The sequence below is a fragment of the Danio rerio genome, chromosome 8, assembly GCF_052040795.2.
Source record: "Danio rerio strain M-AB ecotype USA chromosome 8, GRCz13ab, whole genome shotgun sequence".
Lineage (NCBI taxonomy): Eukaryota > Metazoa > Chordata > Actinopteri > Cypriniformes > Danionidae > Danio > Danio rerio.
Window position 1 is genome coordinate 42129508 of NC_141028.1, and position 18123 is coordinate 42147630.

Genomic DNA, 18123 nt, shown 5'->3' on the forward strand with positions numbered 1-18123 from the left:
TTTTTAGGAGATTTGTTTAAAGTGTAATGTTAGCCAGTAGCAAGTTACTTCAGTATTTAACTGCAAGGTATGCTGTCTATACTGACATTCACACTTAGTACAGTTATCTGACATCTTTTGAATATAAAGTATCTGAGCAGAGGTCACGGATGAATTTGATGTCAAGCAAACTATTTGAAAATATGTACAACTTTAATTACAACCAACAATATAACATGCCTAATTTTACTAGGGCAAATGCCACAGAAATGCATGTAAACACACAAAGCCTGTCCTGTGTAAGGATAATGATAAGGCAGGGGTCCCGTCTTGACAGAATCCATGAAGTAAGGCTGTTAAAATGCAGATGTTTTGCGTTCTCGCACATGGTACTTATGTTCACTAAAGCCTCAGGGCACAAAACTCTGCATAACATGTTAGTGAGGCATTAGACAAAGGTTCACTGTATTGGCTTTACACTGAAGGGTCTGGTCTGTAAAACTGTATCCATTTATTGGAATACATTCTACTGTATAAATTGAAGCGATTTACGAGTTTCAAGGTACAGTTCACGCTTTTTTCCATAATAATTTAAAATGTATTTTAAAGTTATTTTATAGTTAAGTGAATGTGACTGCATGTGTATGTACTAGGATAATGGTTTCATGGTATCTTGTTGTTTGCACGGATCATTTTATTACTCTCTCTCTTACTCTCTACTCATTATTTTTGTAATTTACCATTTTCCAAAGCAACTGAAGCGCACAAACACAATACAAAACTATACTGAAAACTACAGAGGTCACAACCATAGGTAGGTTTAATCTTTATTCTGCATGTAAAACAAACTTCATTAAATTTCTTCTATGATAAAATGTTAATTTATAGAAATACAATTCTTTTGTCTGGGTTTTTTCTATATTCTTTTTCTTTTAACTTTATATAATGTTTATACAGTATATTGAAAATAGTTTATTATCCTTAGATTTTTAATTTAGCAAATAATTATAAAGAAATGACAGGTTTGAAAATTACTACTACTACTATAGTTTTTATTTTACTTTGGTGGAATTTAATTTTTGATCTATCTCATTATTGTTTGAAATATGTTTACTCATTACTTTAAATAGATACTTCATGCTTGAAAGATAATAAAGTTTAACTCATCTTTTCATTTGGTAACACTTTATTTAGATGGTCCATTTGAGTATTAGTAATATCTGTTGATACTGCTCCTTCAACAGACATTTAACTGACTATAACCAACCTAACAGTCTACTTATAATCTAATGAGAATTAGTTGGCATGTAGATGCAATTAAATTCAACAAATGGACCTTCAAAATAAAGTTTGATCTTTCATTTTAAAGAAGTTTACTTATCACTTAAAATACTTGAATAAAAACCTCTTCTTAATCTTTTTAGTCTGTCAATTTAATCAAAAAGAGATACACAAAGTTGAAGTCAGAATTATTAGCCCCCCTGAATTATTTGCTCCCGTAAATTTTTTCCCCCAGTTTCTGTTTAATGGAGAGAAGATTTTTTTTGACACATTTCTAAACACAATAGTTTTAATAACTCATTTCTAATAACCGATTTATTTTATCTTTGCCATGATGTCAGTAAATATTATTTACTTTTCAAGACACTTTAATACAGCTTAAAGTGACATTTAAAGGCTTAACTAGGTTAAGTAGGTTAACTTGGCAGGTTAGGGTATAGCTTAAAGGGGCTAATATTTTGACCTTAAAATGTTTTTTTTTTTTTTTTTTTTTTTTTTTTAACTGCTTTTATTCTAGCCAAAACAAATTAGACTTTCTCCAGAAGAAAAAAAATAATATCAGACATACTGTGAAAATTTCCTTGCTCGGTTAAACATAATTTTGGAAATAATAAAAAAAAGAAAATAAATACCCCCTTTCCTCCAACCAAATTATGCAATGCATGTTCAAACATGAATGTGTGATCAAATATAATTCTAGTGTGTTGTTTTTAACATCGCCTTAAGAGGGGAAGCTCTCATCTGGACAGCTGTCAGAGCTGGATTAATTGATCATCATCTTCGCAAATTGCACCGAAGCTTCCTCAGGCAAAACTCTCTTCTCTCCATGAAACTTTCTGTTACAATAGGACAAATTATATCATGTGGGATACTTGCCCAGACCTGAGATAATTTGCTTGATGCCTGTTTTCATGCTCTGCTCTGACAGATATGAAACATACCACATGCAAATAGTGATGATGATTTATTGTAATTATAGTTTTTATAGAGAAACCATTGTCAGGAGGAAATTAGATTTATGTTTATACCTTAATGCTTGTAATACTTGTAATAATTTATTTTAAAACTGCTAAATTTTTATGTGCCTTCCAGTGGTGTAATATAATGATTTACAAATACTTAAAACACTGTAACTGCGTTTTTTTTTTTATCTCTCTCTCTCAGCAATTATGTTACACCTGGTAGTTGAAAAAATGTGTGCTTTTACATGAGTACATTTTAGTGCTGTATTTGCCAAATTCGTTCCAGGAGGTACATTTTTTGTTTTTGTGAATCTGCCAGAGGCCGCTCGGTACGCTCTTTGAGATCTCAAATTTCTCTCACGAGTGCCATTTGTGCCTGCTCTTCTTGCACAAATCCAACAGAGGCCACTGTCGACTGACTGACTAACTGACTGATCAACTGACCCATTCTCCTCCTTCCCTAAACCTTACTGATATTGTTTTAAAAAGCACTGATTGACAAGTGCTCACCCACTTCCCTAAATCCATCTGAAAGTGTTATCAAAAACAAACCAAAAAAAAAAAGTAAAGCCGCCTGATTTTTACCACATTTTCACATCTTACCACATTCTTACCACATTTATTCATTCATTCATTCATTCATTTATTTTATTTTCGGCTTAGTCCCTTTATTAATCCGGAATGAACTGCCCCTGTTATTTACTTGTATATTTTATTTTTTGGCTTTTGTTTTAGTCTTACCTGCTTTCTGGAACCGATCTTCGCCAAAACTCAAACCCCGTCGTTGCGGTCAATTCCGCTCCAGGACACAAGTCCACTGACACGCTGCGAGCCACCAGACAAACTGGTAACAGCAGAAAAGCTGTCCACACGGAAGTAAGCAGTTAGCTGGTGAAGCGAAAAGGAACAGCATCATACCGACCCGTAGCCTTTGTTGTAAAGACGAAACCATAAGTAGCTTTGACTACATAATTCGTGATCTCCAGAAATGTACTGTATATAGGGCTACGTTTTCAGAATTAGCCAGTGTTGACTATTTCCCTTCAACCTGAGGGGTTATTTGACAAAAGTAGAATCAAGAAAGCCAGGACAACAGAAAAGGTACAGCTTGATCTAGTTTAATTGGGCCCTTCTGGCTTAGTCCATTGCACATGCTGATCCAGTATGAGAACGTGCCGCTATTTTAAGCCTGATGTTAATAGCAAGGATAAAGAAAAAGATTTACATTAGATGTCGCCTACCCTGTTGCTGCCTATTGGAAGGAACGCGTCAATAGAGTCGCCATTTTAGTACAGGGTAGCGCTCCCTTGTAATGAATGTGAGACCAAGGTGCAGTGCAGGAATGTGGCTATCGAGAGCCAGAGATATACAAATATATGCATATATCTATGATCGGGAGTTCTCCTGGTGGTCAGTACGCACATATATATATATATATATATATATATATATATATATATATATATATATATATATATATATATATATATATATTTTTTTTTTTTTAAGTTACTAAAATTATAATTTTACATCACTAACATGGATGGATAAGTGATGGCATGGGCATTGCCGACAAAGCGTATGTGTTTGTGTGCATGGAAATGTATTATCCCTCCCTGCCTGTTAAATTTGATGTAATCCATGTCCTGAAACATGCACCCCTCTCCTGCTTTTACTTCTCATTCTAATGGAGGGAGCGATTCGTTTGTGAATGAATCTCCGTTATGAATGACTCATTCACTTAAGTAAGTAGCAGACAATAATACAAGCTTCTGGAACTGCAGCGTCTTGTTGTCATATATATTTTTTTCATTGTTTGCTGATTTTATTCAACAAAACTAGCATAAGCCTAGAATTTAGTGCAAGTTGGTGCTACTTTTCCTTTTGGTGAATACAGTAAGAGACTGTATTATTGTCAAAGACGTTACTTGTTGAGCAAAAAAGTTCGTAACATGCAAAAACGTAACAACGAAATCTTACCTATGGAATGTTTTGCCTTTGTGCATTGTTTTCTTTGTTTGCTCATTACTACACCCGTACACATTGCTAAAGTCCAGCATCTTCATATTGGCACACTGACTAGTGCAGTTGAATGACATTTGTCCTAGGGGCCCTGTACAAATATGGCGGCCCTATTGACGCATTTTCAGGGTTAGTATGCGATATCTGTTGTATATATTTAAAGGATAAAGAGCACATTTGCTGCATCTATTAACAGACCACGGGATAGATCACAGAATCAATCATGCAAGTATGGATAAAACCTGATGTGAGCCAATCAAGTGACAAGTTCAAACACGCCCCTCTCTCCCACCAAACAGGGAACTCCCATTACTTTCATTCAGAGAATTAAAATAAACGTGTTAACAAGGAGGCGTATTAACAAATTAAATCATTCACTTTTTCTTAAATCTGACCAGTGGACATTCATGCTACTAATGAATTTATTGTGAAGAATATATCAAACACTTTGCAGATGTATTTAATCTGTTTTGTTTATTTTATCAAATTTATTTAATCTTTATCAGTATGATCACTTATATATATCATTCATTAATATTCTTGTCAGCTTAGTCCCTTTATTAAAAAGTGGTCGCCACAGCGGATTGAACCGCCAACCTATCGAGCAAGCTTTTATGCAGCAGATGCCCTTCCAGCCGCAACCCATCTCTGGCAAACATCCACACACACACACACTCACACACACACTCATACACTACGGACACTTTAGCCTACCCAATTCACCTGTCCCGCATGTCTTTGAACTGAGGGGAAAACCGGAGCACCCGGAGGAAACCCAAGCGAACGCAGGAAGAACATGCAAACTCCACACAGATCCTTCTTGCTGTGAGGCAACAGCACTACCTACTGTGCCACTGCTTCGCCCATATATATATATATATATATATATATATATATATATATATATATATATATATATATAGAGAGAGAGAGAGAGAGAGAGAGAGAGAGAGAGAGAGAAAGAGAAAGAGAGAGAGAGAGTGTGTTTAATGTCAAACATATTATTTATTGGATACAACTGAATAATTTGATTCACAGAATTCTGTTATCCTCAATGCAATGCAAAAGTTACATTCAGGAGGTGTACAACTGTTTTCATTTCCTGACTTTAACTTATATCGGCAGCTGATAATAACAGGTGGAGTTTAGTGGTTTTTCACTTTATCATTGTCAAGTCTTCCAATGGCCGCACCCATACATACATCCTCTTTTTCTACTAATTCTCTGCACAACATTAAAAGCACAAGATTTTCTCAGCTCGGTTAGGCTAATTTAATTTTAAGTTAATTTTAGACAATCAGGCCTTTGCATCTCTATCAGCTCCAAACAATGCTTCATTAGTATGCAAAGAATATCAAACTTAACATAAGTTCAGTTATTATATCACCCTTAAGCAATACAAATACAATTTTTTTATGAAAACTAAAAAAGACAAAAATATGTTTAAATTGTATTTTTGTATGTAGTATTTTCCCAACAAGGTAGCAAACCTCCAATTGCTTTTGGCTCAATAATACTAATATTAATACTAGTGTTGATAAAACTGTTAATTGCAGTACTTATCATGTTACAAATGTAAATATAGCACTGTATCTCAAAACCATGACATTTTAAACATCATTTTCTGCAATAAACAGATGGCATATTTTTATAGTTTTTATGACTATATAAATTTTACACACTTTTTCTCGGAAACAGATTATGTGACTAGTTAGACAGAGATGGTCACATATATAGTACACATACAGTACACCCCTTAAAAAGGAGCCATTAAACAAATCTAAAATCATCCATAAAGGAACTAAACACTATCATGATAAAACAAGGCTCATCACTATGTGGATATGTTTTTGAATGGATTGGCAGCATCAGGCAAATATTGGTGGACAATAAGTGTTTTCTAGCACTAGGGGTTGCATGTGGTAGTGGAATCTTATAGGTGGGTTGCGGAAAAAAGGGTATGCGCTGGTAAAACAATTTCCAGCGTAATTGGCAGTACATTCCACTGACTGCGATGAATCCTAACAAATAAGGGAATACAATTGTCAGACCTGGAAGAAAAATATATGTTATTTATGATTGATTCAAATTAAGTAATATTTATTTTACAGCTTTTGTGTGTGCATTAACATGCATTTTATCATAAAGATATTTATATTTGTGTTCTGACAGGAAACTTGCAGTGAAAATGAGAGGCTGGATTTTACTGCTGATCCTGGCAAGGCTTGTCAATCTTTCCATGACACAACCAACCAACTCTTTAACCTGGCTAAGTTATCTTCGTAACCGAGCCTACAGTCATGGCTATGGTCGTAGTCACAACGGCAATTACGCTTCTCTAAGAAATGAGGATGAGCCTTCTGTGCTAGACTGCCCTTTGGAATGTGACTGCCCTCCTGCCTACCCCAAAGCAATGTACTGCAACAACCGCAAGCTACAACATGTGCCGTTTGTACCATCTCATATTAAATATGTATACTTGCAAAATAACCAGATCACAGGCATCACGAATGGGGTCTTTGATAATGCACCAAATTTAACTTGGATCATTATGCATGCAAATAAACTAACCTCTGACAAGATTGGTGATAAAGTTTTTGCCAAACTTCCAAACCTTCAGCGCCTCTTTTTACAAAACAACAACTTAAGTCGTGTTCCACAGGATTTACCACATTCCCTACGAGATCTACACCTGAATCACAATAATATCTCAGTGGTACCGCTTAATTCTTTCCATGGAATGAGCAACCTGACAGCTCTATATCTTCAAGCAAATGCTATTGAAGACCTAGGCAATGCACTCAAGGGTTTGCTTTCCTTGACCGTTTTAGACTTGAGAGGGAACCGATTGAAAATGATTCCACAAAGCCTGCCACCAAAGCTGAGCCAACTCTATCTTGAGTACAACTATATATCCAGCATTCCTGCTGACTTTCTGAGCCAACGGCCTGATTTGCGCTTTGTACGGCTGTCTCACAACCAGCTCACCAATGGGGGAATTCCAGCCAATGCTTTCAATGTCAGCACACTTGTTGAACTCGATTTGTCATTCAACAAGCTGGAGAGGATTCCGACTATCAGCACCAGCCTAGAGAATCTGTATCTCCAGGCCAACAAGATCAAAGGTACAGAGAAATTATTTGAAATGTTAAGCAAATGTCATAGGGCATGTCACAGCTACTCTATTTTTAAAGAAACACATTTAAGATTTCATTTGCATTCACATGCATACAATATTTAGGAGTAATTTACATTTAAGATATAATTGCTGGAAAATGTACTCATTATTTACTCACCCTTAAGAGGCTCCAAACATTTATGAGCTTTTTTCTTCTTCTGTTGAATACTAAACATATTTTAAAGAAACCTGTAATCATTGACTTTCATAATAGGAAAAAAGTAAATACTATGAAAGTCAATAGTTACAGGTTTTCAGCTTTCAATTTCAAATTAATTTAATTAATGTTTTTTATTTTCCCCAGACCCAGATTTTCAGTTATAAATTGATAAAAAATAGAAATGTCACTAAAAGAGCAGAAAAAATCTATTGCTATCTATTGTAAATTTACATAGGAAAACAAAGTAACAACACATTAATGTAACAGTGTTACATTAACACCACTTAGTAAAGTATATACAGGTATTTACAGGATTGTTAAAAGTAACAAATAGGAAAAAGATGGTTCACCCCAAAATAAATAGTTCACCCACAAACTGACTCAAACTCAAATCATTCTCTCGATTTCCAAGCCAACTTCATATATTAAAGTCATTTATTCATTTTCCATCGTTCCAGCGTATGTTTAACAAAGTCGATGCTCTTCCAGCCGCAACCCAGTATTGGGAAAGATCCATACTCACTCAATCACACACATACAGTACAACTAATTTAGTTATTTCAATTCACCTATACCGTATGTCTTTAGACTGTGGGGGAAAGTGGCGCACGTGGAGGAAACCCACGCTAACACAGGGAGAACATGCAAAAATGCCAGCTGGCCGTGTAAGGGTATGGGTGTTGGAGGAGACGAGGCAAGAACCCAGTTGCAGTAAATGAAAGACTTAATTGAACAAAAATAAACAAAACAACTTAAACCTCCCTGTGGGTGAAAAACATTAATACACACTAGGGGTGTAACAGATCATGGTTGACCCGCGGATTAATAAATTTTTTTACTGTTAGATTAATCCTAAATTTTTAATGATCGCCGAGAGATCACCTCTCGCGTCATTGGAATCACATATATGAAAGCATTAGTCTTTCCTGTAAAATATAAGGATGATGGAAGAAGTTGTAGTAGTTTATTTGGGATGTGGTGTGTTTCATTAAAGGTGTTTTCTGCCACTACTTGTTTAGCTTGCAGTGATGCATTCAGTGTAGGCAGCACGATTAATCATTAAAAGTTCAGGATCTTAACACCCACGCAACATAAATTATAAATGATGGTGATAGGCACATATATTAATCATAAAAGATCCAGTTTTTAGTCTTTTGAGTTAGTTATGAAGATACAAACAGTCAAATAACACAGAAGTACTGAGTTAACAGTTTATAGTTCAGATAAATCTACTGATGTTTATGGTAAAGATTAAAATCACCGTCATGTGCTCAAAAATGAAAGTATTACCCACTAATTACATCAAACAAAAGGTGGCGACAACAGGCCATCAGAAATATGCCACTGAATAATACTTCAAAAATGATCCATCTAGCAATGAAACATAAAGTTTTATGAGTGAATAACTGAATCATTTATTGAAAATGAGACTAAAAATAAATATGGGTTGTACAAATTATAATGTAAGATTTATCCATTTAGCATTATCAGCAACATTAGCAGTAACAGCGAATCTTTTACAGTATTGAATATTTTCAATTCAATATTTTACAATTTATTTTTATTTAGCTGATAATTTTCTTAATTTTACTTTTAATAAAACTACAGGTTTTAAGTTGTTTATTAAAACCAAAACTGTCTTGCAGTACTGTTTTTGAAATAAATGTAAAGCGAATTACATGTTATTGTCCCCTTTTTGGCTAATCCGAAACATGGTCCAATCCGTCACAACAAAAAAAAAAAACATAATGTGAACCGTGAGATTTTTGATCCGTTACACAACTAATACACACTATGCTAGACTTGACAGGATTTGGCACAACAGACACAAGATCATCCACTACAAACTTAACGATGTCTTCAATGATGAGCTTCATGACAACAAATTACATCTGTTTCAATGATAATGTAGCAGTACAGGACAGAACACACTAGGAGAATAATGCTGCGGTGTGGTCACAATAGAGTTTGAGTATGCAAAATTCTGTTGTACAGCGCTGCAAAAAGGGGTGGTATTAAACAAGATGATTAGACAATAAAAAAGCAAGCAAATGATCCACATTTTAAATTTCCTGTCAAGAGAGGTCATGTTTTGATCATCTGTTGATCTCATGCAATCATGTGATGCAGTCTTGCAGGTCAGAGTTCACCAAGCTTGAACTTTCCAACGCAGCAAACCAGCTTGCGCTGTCACGGTTTGTGTAGAGGAAAGGGGCGAGAACTCAAGTGCAGAACTAAATGGGTATTTATTAATAGTAAAAATAAACAGTAAAATAAACTACCCTGAGGGGGGAAATGTTAATGAAAAAAACAAATAAACAAATGCAACATATGATAACGAACTCGCACAGGACAGCAGACATGAGAAGAATGTAAGGAGAAGTAAATTAACACAAACAGAACAAAGAAGGTGGGACTACAAAATAGACGGGAGAGCACATGACACAAAGAGACAACACTAGCCATGCGCTCACATAAAACGAGACTAGAACATGCAACCAATTAGAGAACTCATTAATTGTGTGTTCATGACAACACAAGCACAGGGTGCATGTAAACATACACCACGTGCTAAACATAACACCAACAGAAGACTGAACGCGAGACACTAGTACACGAAGAATGAAAACACTCATCATGCACTCACACATGCAGCGTGCACATCCCAGTCTCATCCCAGCGCCGACCAGAAACGAAACCAACTAGACTGAGACGCTGGGAATGAAACACCACGCTGCAGACAGATGAACGTGAACACCCAGATGGGCATGCGTATGAATGTAAGTCTTTGGGGAGAAAAGTGAACTGACAAGCAAACAGGTGGACATAATAATTAAAAACAGGATAAAGCTGCGGTCACACTAGAGTTTGATAATGCAAAATTCTGTCGTGCGGAGCTGCGAAAAGGGGCGGGATTAAACAAGATTATTAGACATTAAAAAAGCGAGTGATTGCTCCATGTTTTAAATTTCTGTCCAGAGATGTCATGTTTTGATCCTCGGTTGGTCTCACGCAGTTAAGTGATGCGATTTCGCGGGACAGAGTTCACCAAGCTTGAACTTTGCACCGCAGCAACCTGCTAAACTTGACGCATGACCCTGCGTTTCCGGTCTGATGCATTCGCGTGCGCATGAATGGAAGTCTATGGGAGGAAAAGGCCAGTGTGACCGCAGCTTCACAAGGGGGGTGGGACAAGATGATAGACAAAAGGGCACATGGTACAGACAGCACAACATAAGCCATGGGCTCACATACAAACAGGACAAGACCATGCTGCCAATGAGAGAACCCATTGACCACATGCTCACATGAAACAAAATACTAAAGCACCTAGCTTCAATCTAAACATGAAACCACATGCTACACAACACCAACACAACAGAAAATCAACAAGACAGAGACACTGAGCAAAGAACAGCATGCCACAGACAAAACAAACCACTGAGCCACCGTGTTGCCTATTTATAAAAGTTACTAATTTAAATTTTTTTAAAAATATTTTTTGTTTCAAAAACACATTGATCAGCTTCATAATAAATGTGTTAACCCCCTGCCAGCATATGGGTTAATTTTACAATTAATGCATGTGCTTTTGGAAGCTTCAGAATAAGGACCACTAACCAACATTATTGTAAAAAATGGAAGAGCCAGGGTAAAAATTTAAAACATCTCTTTCTGTTCATCTGAAAAAAGAAAGTAAATTACAGCAAGGATAGCTTGGGTGAGTAAATTATGCCTTAATGTTCATTTTGGGTGAACTATTTCTATAATTAGATAATTAAGTGTGTTGATTAATCATTAATGACCTGATGTTAACCAGAATCACTGAAAAGACTGAAAATAATACATACATACACAACCTGTTGTATACAGTCTATGAAAACAATTTGATTGATCTTTACTCTTACAGTTGCCATTTTGATCTACTCAGTAGGATTAGGCATTAGGCTACTCTAATGCAGGGAGTTCAACATAGGCTCAATCTAAAACCGTAGCCTTATATACATTTCTGGAGATCATGAATTATATAGCCAGAAGTAAGTATGGCTGCATCTCATTTTTAAATGAACGCTACGGGGCGGTATGAAGTCGTTTTTTTTTTCATGCTTATCAGCTGACTGATGACCATATAGACAGCTTTCCTGCTGTTACCAGTTTGTCCAGTTAGCTCGCCATGTACGTTGGTGGACTTGAGATGCAGAGAGGAGTTAAGCACGATGGCGGGGTTAGAGTCCAGTGAAAAAATGTTTCAGAAGGCAGGTAAGACAAAAACAGAATCCATAAAAATTAAACAAACAAGTAAATACCTGGGTGACAATGTGGTCAAATCTGAAAACCTGGTTTAAAAGCAGGCGAGGGCTTTTCTTTTTCTTAATTTAATTTTCTCAAGTGAGTGGGCGGGTCAATCTGTGCTTTTAAAAAAAAATACTATTGGTTGGGTTTAGGGAAAGAGGAAGGTGGGTCAGCTGATCGGTCAGTCAGTCAGTCATTCAGACAGTCAAACAGTCACTCGACAGTGGCCTCTGGTGGATTTACGCGAGAAGAGCAGGTACGAATGGCACTTACAAAAGAAATTTGAGATCTCAAAAAATGTACATGGCGGCCTCTGAGGGATTTGCAAAAACAAAAACTGCAAAAAAACGTATCTCCTGGGACATATTTAGCGCACTCCAGAAATGTATATAGAGGTACGTTTTCAGAATGAGCCAGGGTTGAAGGAATTAATGTAAAGATTTATTCTCTGTATGTGCATGGACAAAGCAATATCTGCTTTTCATTTCCCAGAATTTTCAGTGAGCAGCTTCTGCAGAGTTGTGGACACAAACAATTATTCTAACCTGCGTGTACTGCGACTGGAGGCCAATGAAATTAGCCCACGAGATATACCCAATGAAGCGGTTCTCTGTCTGCGCCTGGCAACCAACATCGACCTGTAGACCTGGCATCAAGCCTTCAACAGTTCATCAAATAATTGTCAGGCATGAGCTACATGTAATGAATCTATAGCTTTGCTTTGATTTGCTTTATCAATCCGAAAGCCAAGTGCATTCTTGGGGGAGGGGGGTGTTTTTAATTTACTCACACTCCATACAACATACAACATGTAGGTGATTCCTTCAGTCAGTAGAGCATTAAAGATTTTTTATCTTTTTTTTTTTTTTTTGGAAATGCAAGACAACAGAAAACAAGCTAACAAAGCTAATACATGTGACATAATAATACATTATAAAGAATACGCAATTATGCTTACCAAAATTGTAAGTCTTGTGCTTTTTCTGAATTTACAACCAGTGTTAAAGTGTGAGATTAGGCTCTCTGATTCAGGAACACTAGCTATGTTTCCATCCAAAGATGTTAATTAAATTTATGCACAAAATTGAAATATTGCATTAAAGATATGTGAATAAAGCACCAATTTAAAGTTTCCATTCAATGAGGCAAAGAGAACAAAATTGTCACTTATATCAATGATAAAATATCAGAACAAATATCCATAATAAAAACAGAATTTGCTGAGGTAGGAGAAGCTGCATGCAGGAGCGGACTGGCCATAGGGAGCACCAGGACATTTCTCGGTGGCCTGTCAGTCAATCTGGCCTGTACAACTATATTATATTATAACAACTATATTAGCCCAAATTAGCAGGTGCACTTATTTCTCTCTTTGGGTGTGAAAGGTCTGTGACTCGCTGCCTTTCAGGACACAATCATGACAAATTTTGTCACAGGCTATGAGTCCACCAGAGGACTCCTGTCTGTTGTACCTCCAGCCTATAGATCCTGTTAAAGAATTAAAAGCTACTGTCTTACCTTTAGCTCTTTATCGAGAAGTACAATTTACAACTTTCTGTTGCTACACTGCTGGTGTGTCAGTAGCCGCGTTTCCACAATCGCACCAAAAGCTAGTGAGCCAGGGCAAGCCAAGGCCAGTCGTGTTTCCATTGTCACTTTCAGGGCTTGAACGGGCCTAAGCGGGGTATTCTGAATACCTTGGGCCAAAGAGGGCCAGCTGGGGCTTCGGAGCTTTGGGTAAAAGAGAGGCAGACTTTGCCCGAGTCTGAGATAGCTTGCCGTCATTAAACTAGTTTTCCGATCGCACACGCAGCAAACAAATAAATAAATAAGGGAAAGAAAACATATAGCCTTGCATAAAATAATAAAGTTTTCAGTGACATTCTTTGCTGCATCCTCCTTGATGTTTCAATAACGCATAATCATCTTTACACCATATTTAAGACACAGCAGCCAGTAAAGGTTGTCAAGAGTTGTTGTCAAGTTGAAAAGGTGTGTTTGTGGATACATGCGCGTGTAGATGCCTGCATGTGTGTGTGAGACCGGGCAGGAGTGCTCGCTTCACAGCTCTGCGAATGACTATTCATTTATTTTTTTCTTATTTATTTTGGAGTTAATACAAAATATGAATACAACAGAAAGACGAAAAACTTTACAAATTACGTGTCCACTTTTATAGGCCAGAAAAAGTGTCATAACTGTCCTGATAACATAGCTTAAGCTATATTGAAATGATTTAAAGAATTAAAATCGGTTATAAAAAAAATGACAATAAATAAATAAACCAATATAAAACAAGCAAAAGCTAGCTAAACAATTTAGGTCAAACTGTTTTAAAGCCATATTAGGCTAAACTTTTATTTTACAAAGGCCTTTCTGAAAAAAAAAAAAAAAAAAAAAACTAATTTAAAAACAATAATCACCGGAGAAGGTTTAAAATAATATTTATAAAGTATTTGGATATGATGATATTGATCAAATCGTGCAAACAGAGCATTTTGAGTGAAAGCAGAAATTACCTTTTTTTTTGTAATCCAGTCCTACACAGCACCGCTTTACAAACGCATTGGGGAAAGCTGCAAATGCCAAATGTGTTTTAGGACCTTTCATATGACGTGGTAAATTTTAAAAATGTTTTAGGTCTCTCCGGAGCATTTGGGCTGAATGTTTGACAGTATTTATCAAAACAAGGATGTTATAAAATACATTTCATTCTGAGTTATTACTGGAGAATTTCTGTGGTTTTATATTATGGATGGGTGCGCTCACTGCGCTGGGTCCCTCCGTTAGTGGCGAGACCACTCGATGTATGATGCCAACAGTCGGTCGGCGAGTAATTGAATATAATGAATAAAACACAAAGACCGGTGGGTGTAGATCTATAATGTAAAGGCTGATTTATACTTCTGCGTCAATCGTATACTACGGCGCAGCCTACGCATTGACGCATAGCCCTACACCGTGGCCGTCGGCGTAACTGACGTGCACCTCTCAAAAAATTTAACTGCACGTTGCACCGACGAGTAGCGCAAGCTCTGTGATTGGTCGGCTTAGTAGCGCTGACGAGTTGATCGAGCCCGATGAAGCAATTGTTTACAAGTGTGGAGTCCCGTAAAGGAGCTCCAGATGCAAAGTTTTGTTTTGTGTTTTCCTCATAGTTAAAGTTGCTGCACGTCCGATGAGAGAGTATGAGCCACTTGTACATTTAGGAATCGTTCAGAGGAAACACAACAAACTTGACACAGAGGAACATTAACACCTCACCTCCAACTAGCGTTTCGGAGGTGTTAATGGAGTCCAACAGAGACAGCGTGCAGAAGTATAAATGCACAGCTACGTGCGTTGCATGTGCCGTAGGTTACGCCGGTCACTTGACGCAGAAGTATAAACCAGGCTTAATGCTGTACAGTAACGTGTCATTTGTTTGTTTGGGTTGTCTTCATTTTGTGATGATGCAATGGTGTGCTTTATCTGCCTGATTCCCGCTGAAATGGGCGGGTTGTGTGACAATTGATTTAGGGGACATTCTGGGGGTGGGGTTTGTGTGCTGCAAGCTACTAGCCCGACAGTGGAAATGCGACATGATTTCCCAACCTCCCAGGCGATTGACAGTGAAAATGCGGCTAGTGATTGCTCCTGTGGTTCTGCTGTCACAGACTCTGCCAGCCTGGGGTCTCTTCTTCGTACCTCGCTTAAATGATCTAAGATTATTTGGCAGATCCCGGATCTTTTGATCTTGATAACTGATCTCTTGCTAATTTGGTTCTTCAAACGAGTTCGCGAATCAGATTAAAATGTCTGGATAAACTGATCTGAGATCGCTGCATGTGTTGTGAAGGACATATCTATTGATCCTCGAAATCATGATCAGCAATGCAACGATTGGCTGACGGCACAGCAGCGTAATGAAATCATCTGATTAATATTCAATTATCCATGTGAGCAAAATTACATCAAATTAGCAGTAAACGGCTTGTTAAATGTGACACGCAATAACCTTCAACATTTGTTGTGAGCTGCAGGCTTTACACTTTCATGTGTATTATATATAATATTTTCTAAATTAAAGTAACCGTTTTTTATTCGGTGTAAAGAATAACTGGTTGTTTACAAAAGCATTTTCATATTGGTAAAGGCGTCTGCAACTTTTGTGAAGCATCAAATCACAGTGACCAGCATATTAAACTATCAAAACATGTTTATGACTGCATAAATGTATTATTGCTTTAAAAAAAAAAAGTCACATATTGTGCATTTCTATTATACACAATTTGTACTAAAGCGATCTAAAAAGTTCATATCAATAAGTTTTCTCTTTGCACCATTAGGTGGCAATCTTTGTACTTTCATTTCGAGGGTGCAGATTGCATACGTTTTATTAATATGTATAACTTAATTTATTTTATTAATGACTATAACTTTATATTAGTTAAAAAATATGTACCATTTTGCCAAGTGTATATAACTACTACTGTAAGAAATCAGAATTCGGAACATACTTTCTGTATTATCTTTGCTTGAACTAAGCCAATCTAATCCTGTTTATATGAATGGAACCTGCTCCCGATCAGGTTTGACCAGCTTTGAAGAACGAAACGATCCTGGATCGTGTCAAATCGTCAATATCCAAATCCAGCTAACTGAGTAATGCACGTACGAAGAACAGACCCCTGGATAGTGCTGCTCAGCCAGCCAAAAGCAACATTGTCAAATTGCTTCTTATTTTTATTGCAATAACTCCAGCCACATAATTTTAATCCAAACTCACATTACCACAGAGATCCCAAGTAAAGCAATCATTTTCATAGCAGGGCTGACTTCTGAAAACTTGTATTTTCAAAAAAGACAAAACATTTTATTCTCAACTAATTTTACTTGAGATTTTGAATGCCTGACAGATATAAAGTCAAACAGGTTACTAATTAGAAAAGTTGCTGATGATTTTTGTGGAGTTGTTTAACGATCATTTGTTGAGATTTTGATAGATTAGTTGATTTCACCTGCGACTAAAGTCCCTTAGGGGCATCATTTCTATGTTCTTAATGTCTAAAAAAAACATCTAAAATACATAAATTGGACACAATGTAGTATATGCACAGGGACTTTTTTTTCTTTAGGGTATAAAATATATCCAAATTAATTTGCTGATTTAAAAGGCTAGCAGATTATGGCTTGCAATTATGAAAATTATGAGCAGAGGCCAAACTTTTGCATAAAACTGTATGCATCGTGATGCATAAATTAATAACTAACTGTGAACTCTTGTGTAAATGATCTCTTTAATAAAATGCAAATCAGCTACATGTGTCTAACAATATCAACAGCAAATATGGTAGAAGAAGGGATTTACAGTAGATTTCTTTTTGTGTAAACTCTGATTTTGCTCATAACATTTTGATTGACATGATTAGTTAATCACTATTTTAAAACCTATAATAGTTAATAGTTTGCATCTTTAAACTCTTAGTAAATGCATGATGATGGTGTGGGTGGGGAAATGTTTTTGTTTTTGTAAATGTGAACCACATTTTCTGTCAGTAAGACATTTTTTTTTCTTTGAGAAGTTAGTTTACGAGGATAAACAAACCCATATCTGGAATCTGAGAAAAGTTTAAACGTGGACATGTACAGCCCCTCCTAGAATGTAAACGTTTGATCAGAGCTGTCATTGCCATTTCAAGAATAAAATTTTACATATTTTACATCTTTTCCTCATTATTTATGCATTTATTTGTTTTACATTATTGTCTTTGTTTATCAGAATATATCTGTGTTTGTGGTGATGCACTGTTTCTTGGAAGCATTTTGAGCCATCTTTAATCGGATGAACTTTAATGTTTTCTCCTGAGAGCTCACTAATCCCAGTCATATTCATTAGGTTTAATAAACAGCCTTGACCTTCAGAGAGAGCTGTAAGGGGATCTGGTTCCTTGAGGACAAAGTACATGTTAATTACTAGAGGTGAGCTTGTTGCACACAACCCAAAGGAGTCAATAAAATGTCAACATGTGTCTGCACAAACATGTAGTTTCAATCCTCTAAACATTGTCAAAAAGTTTTGAAGTCAATATTTAAAGACATTAAAAACATATACATTTATTGATATTACTGAAAATCTGCATGAAAACAGTTCCATTACAAAAAAAAAAAAAAAAAAAATATATATATATATATATATATATATATATATATATATATATATATATATATATATATATATATATTCCATTTGACATAGATCAATTGTG

The 18123-nt window shown here is 36.2% G+C and overlaps 1 protein-coding gene across 2 annotated transcripts; it reads left to right on the forward strand.

Moving 5' to 3' along the window:
* Positions 1–436: 436 nt before the first annotated feature.
* On the forward strand, positions 437–14253 carry fmodb (fibromodulin b). Of its 2 annotated transcripts, XM_087265178.1 has the most exons (4): positions 437–541; positions 715–793; positions 6417–7369; positions 12368–14253. In XM_087265178.1, exons 3-4 carry the CDS (start codon positions 6433–6435, stop codon positions 12517–12519), a joined length of 1089 nt encoding a protein of 362 aa, XP_087121304.1. In that variant the 5' UTR covers positions 437–541; positions 715–793; positions 6417–6432; the 3' UTR covers positions 12520–14253. The 2 variants fall into 2 exon arrangements, with proteins under 2 accessions (XP_087121304.1, XP_087121305.1); XM_087265179.1 differs by lacking the exon at positions 715–793.
* Positions 14254–18123: the final 3870 nt, after the last annotated feature.

Coding starts and splice junctions, on each gene's coding strand:
- fmodb (XM_087265178.1), top strand. CDS start 6,433: ATGAGAGGCTGGATTTTACTGCTGATCCTGGCAAGGCTTGTCAATCTT. Junction 7,370..12,367: donor CCAGGCCAACAAGATCAAAG/GTACAGAGAAAT, acceptor TTCATTTCCCAG/AATTTTCAGTGAGCAGCTTC.